Source organism: Loa loa (genome assembly GCF_000183805.2).
Source record: "Loa loa unplaced genomic scaffold supercont3.190, whole genome shotgun sequence".
NCBI lineage: Eukaryota > Metazoa > Nematoda > Chromadorea > Rhabditida > Onchocercidae > Loa > Loa loa.
Genome location: NW_018108370.1, coordinates 1 through 3,253, shown reverse-complemented (window position 1 = coordinate 3,253; position 3,253 = coordinate 1). Strand labels below are relative to the sequence as shown.

At 36.4% G+C, this 3,253-nt stretch overlaps 1 protein-coding gene across 1 annotated transcript in view; it reads left to right on the top strand.

Moving 5' to 3' along the window:
- The window catches only part of LOAG_18078 (filamin/ABP280 repeat family protein), a gene marked incomplete at both ends in the record, with an annotated part of 4,074 nt that extends 938 nt beyond the window's left edge, over nt 1-3,136 (top strand). Inside the window, 8 exons of the mRNA XM_020450747.1 lie at nt 363-534; nt 609-847; nt 914-1,030; nt 1,107-1,403; nt 1,607-1,768; nt 2,076-2,247; nt 2,460-2,585; nt 2,997-3,136. Of these exons, the coding sequence (XP_020305530.1) occupies nt 363-534; nt 609-847; nt 914-1,030; nt 1,107-1,403; nt 1,607-1,768; nt 2,076-2,247; nt 2,460-2,585; nt 2,997-3,136 (1,425 nt within the window). The remainder of the gene's footprint in view (nt 1-362; nt 535-608; nt 848-913; nt 1,031-1,106; nt 1,404-1,606; nt 1,769-2,075; nt 2,248-2,459; nt 2,586-2,996) is intronic.
- Between the last annotated feature and the right edge of the window lie 117 nt (nt 3,137-3,253).

Genomic DNA, 3,253 nt, shown 5'->3' with positions numbered 1-3,253 from the left:
ATATATATATATATATATATATATATGTATATATATATATATATATATCATTGTGGTGGCATTAATGTATTTCATTTGATATTACGGATAAGCCACCAATGAATGAATTAGAAAGTGGGAATGATTGGACAACATCGTGAACTGTTCCGGGAGTTCCGGGATACATCCGGTTGTTTCCAGCATACTGCCATATCATCGTGAAAGTCGTGTTGTACTGAGTAACTGGACCATCTTGCCGTTTTGATGATAACGATATAAAATAAGCATTACTGGCAAGTTTAAGAGAAAAAAGCGATATCTCATTAACAGAAGACGTATTGGCTCTGTTTGCACAATTTTTCAAGCTGATATTTTTCGTTCAGGAAACGGATTTTGGTGAGGGCTTAAAATTAATTCGTTTGGTGGAAGTGCTGTCTGGAAGATCTCTTGGTCGATACAGTAGGAAGGTCACTTTTCGTCACCAAAAGCTGGAAAACATATCGCTCGCGCTGAAGTTCCTGGAAAATGAGGAGCATATTAAAATTGTTAATATCGGTATATTTTTGTTTATGATTTGTTGAAAATATAATTCAGGTTGTTGCAGCTGTGGGGAGCATGGTCATTTTCAGATAGTTCGGCCATAGCAGATCGCAATTTGAAGCTCATTTTGGGCCTGGTTTGGACACTTATTCTACATTATTCGATCTCAAACCAAATCTGGGATGATCATACAGGCAGTGCAGCAAAAGTGGAAGATTTGTCACCAAAAGTAAAGCTTATGACTTGGCTTAAGGGAAAATTACCAAGCGGACTTCCTTTCACCAACTTTACATCGGATTGGAACGATGGAATTCTTCTTGGTGCTTTGGTAGGTAGCTTTTCTACTAGGTATTGTATTGCATCTCGATCCATCCTTTTAACAAGTTTCTTCCAGGTCGACTCCTGTGCACCTGATTTGGGAGTGGACTGGCGCAACTGGTTACCATCTCAAGCTTTACATTCAACTCGTACAGCAATGCATCTTGCAAAGGATTATCTTGACATCGCACCTGTACGTTTTTTTGAATTCTTTTCACTGTAACTTTCTTTTTTCACATTCTATGGAAGGATGTAGTTAAATTTTTCAGCTTATTGCGCCAGAAGAATTGATCAGTCCAGCTGTTGACGAGAGGAGTGTGATGACATATCTTTCGCAGTTTCCTGGAGCAAAATATACACCACGGATGGGTCGATTTCGTGATATTGATGTGTTGCCGACTGTTGGAATCGATACGAAATTTGTTCTTCTGACTAGTAGCGCAACAGTGGCTACGGAAATAAACATTAAAGGGCCGACGGGATCATTGCTACCATACACTATGTCTCGATCTTCAGAGACCGTTTATAATTTCATCTATCAACCGAAAATTGCTGGTGAACATGAGGTTAGGCCATTGCTGAATTCCAAACTTATTATTTTATGTCGCAAACCAAACATTTCCTCTAATTTTCTGTCATCTCCTTTATTACTTCAGCGACACATTTCATTTTCCAATTTTAAATTTTCGAAGTAAGAGACCTTAAATATGGAGTAAGAGATCTGAAGATGCACTACTTGTAGTCATTTCAAATGCGAAAGATGTTGCAGATTTTGGCAATAGTTCGTGACAAAATATCGGGCAACATCGCTCACCTAACAAGTCCAAAAATAGTAGCAGTTGAGGGAGCGCATTTGCTATATGACAGAAACGTACAGCTTGGCATGCCAGTAAAATTTAAAATTGAAAATCCGGGGAAGGATCCAATTGAGGTATGAAATACTTTGTTATACAAATGGATAGTTAACCAGCTTGCTCAGGGCAATTGTTCTTCAAATCGTACTTTAGTATTCTACGTTCCAATTTTTCTCTCCTTAATCACGTAAGGTCGAAAAAATCAGAATCATTTCTAACGGATATTTGTTACATTTCTTTTCATGTTTCAGGGAATAGTATATCTTCGACTTTTCGTTAAATTATATTTTGTAGAGGTTCAGGATGAGTTATGTAATAGTGGCAGTTGAGTACCAGTATGAAATAGAACAGTATAGTTGTAGGTAGGTATAGAAAACATTACAGGTTTTCGTAGTTCCTCCATATGATAAAGGGTTCGTAGTACCGGTGACACGTGATGGTAATATTTTCATTGGCCAGTTCATGCCAAAACGAGAAGGTGTGTATGAACTAAACATTTTCCAAAAAGGAAACCGGATTACTGGTAGTCCATTTTCACTCACAGTAACTCCACAAGGTAATTAATTGCACTTGCAAATATCTGTCGTCTTTTGTAATATAAATTATCCACCAGAAGTGATGTCTATATAGAAGTACTTTTACATTTTACCATTTCGGCTTTAGAAAACAGTAACCGTTTTCAGTTCCAGATGGCTGAATAAAAGTTAAATGTTAGAAGTTTGGACAAAGATAATGCCCGAATGAGATAATGGTTCATTTTTTTTTTAGCACAAATTAATATTTGGGGTAGAGGTCTCGAACCAAATGGTATCCAAAGCGGTGAAGAAGTAATCGTTTATGCAGATTACAGTGATAGCTTGTTGGGACCTCCATGTATGCGAGTTCGTGGACTGTGTAAGTATCACATAATCTAAAATAGCCTTGGCTATAGCTTAGAATAGATAAGGTCAAAGGTTTATCTGATGATTGGAGAGAACATTTCGTACGCTAGTTTTGGCACTAAAATATCTAGTGGCACAGAACTGCAGAGAACGGAAAGGTTGAATGTGGATTATCTGTCCGAAGCAGTGGAATAATTCTGACTGAGGTTTGATAGGATGGGTCGTTGTTGGATGATGTGAAGCGGTTAGGGAATTAAAAGTGCTGAATGAATTTAATGGACAAAGGGATACTTTTGGAAAGGGAGTTTAACCGGAAGCAACGATTCAGTATGGAATTTAGAAAAGTAAGACGTTTTGGATAAGGTAATGCTATTAAGGATTAAATAAAATTTACTTCAATGTGAATATAAAATGAATTTTATAGCTGGCAACGAAATACCAGTGAGTGAAGCACTGGATGAAAATTTGCATTTGAAAATTTTTAAATATCGGCCACGCAAGGTTGGCATTTACGAAGTTGGCGTATTACTGGGCGAAAAGCACATCGGTAAAAGCCCGTACAAGGTTCATTTTGAGCAAAATATTGCGAAATATTGCATATATATATATATATATATATATATATATATATATATATATATATATATATATATATATATATATATATATATATATATATAT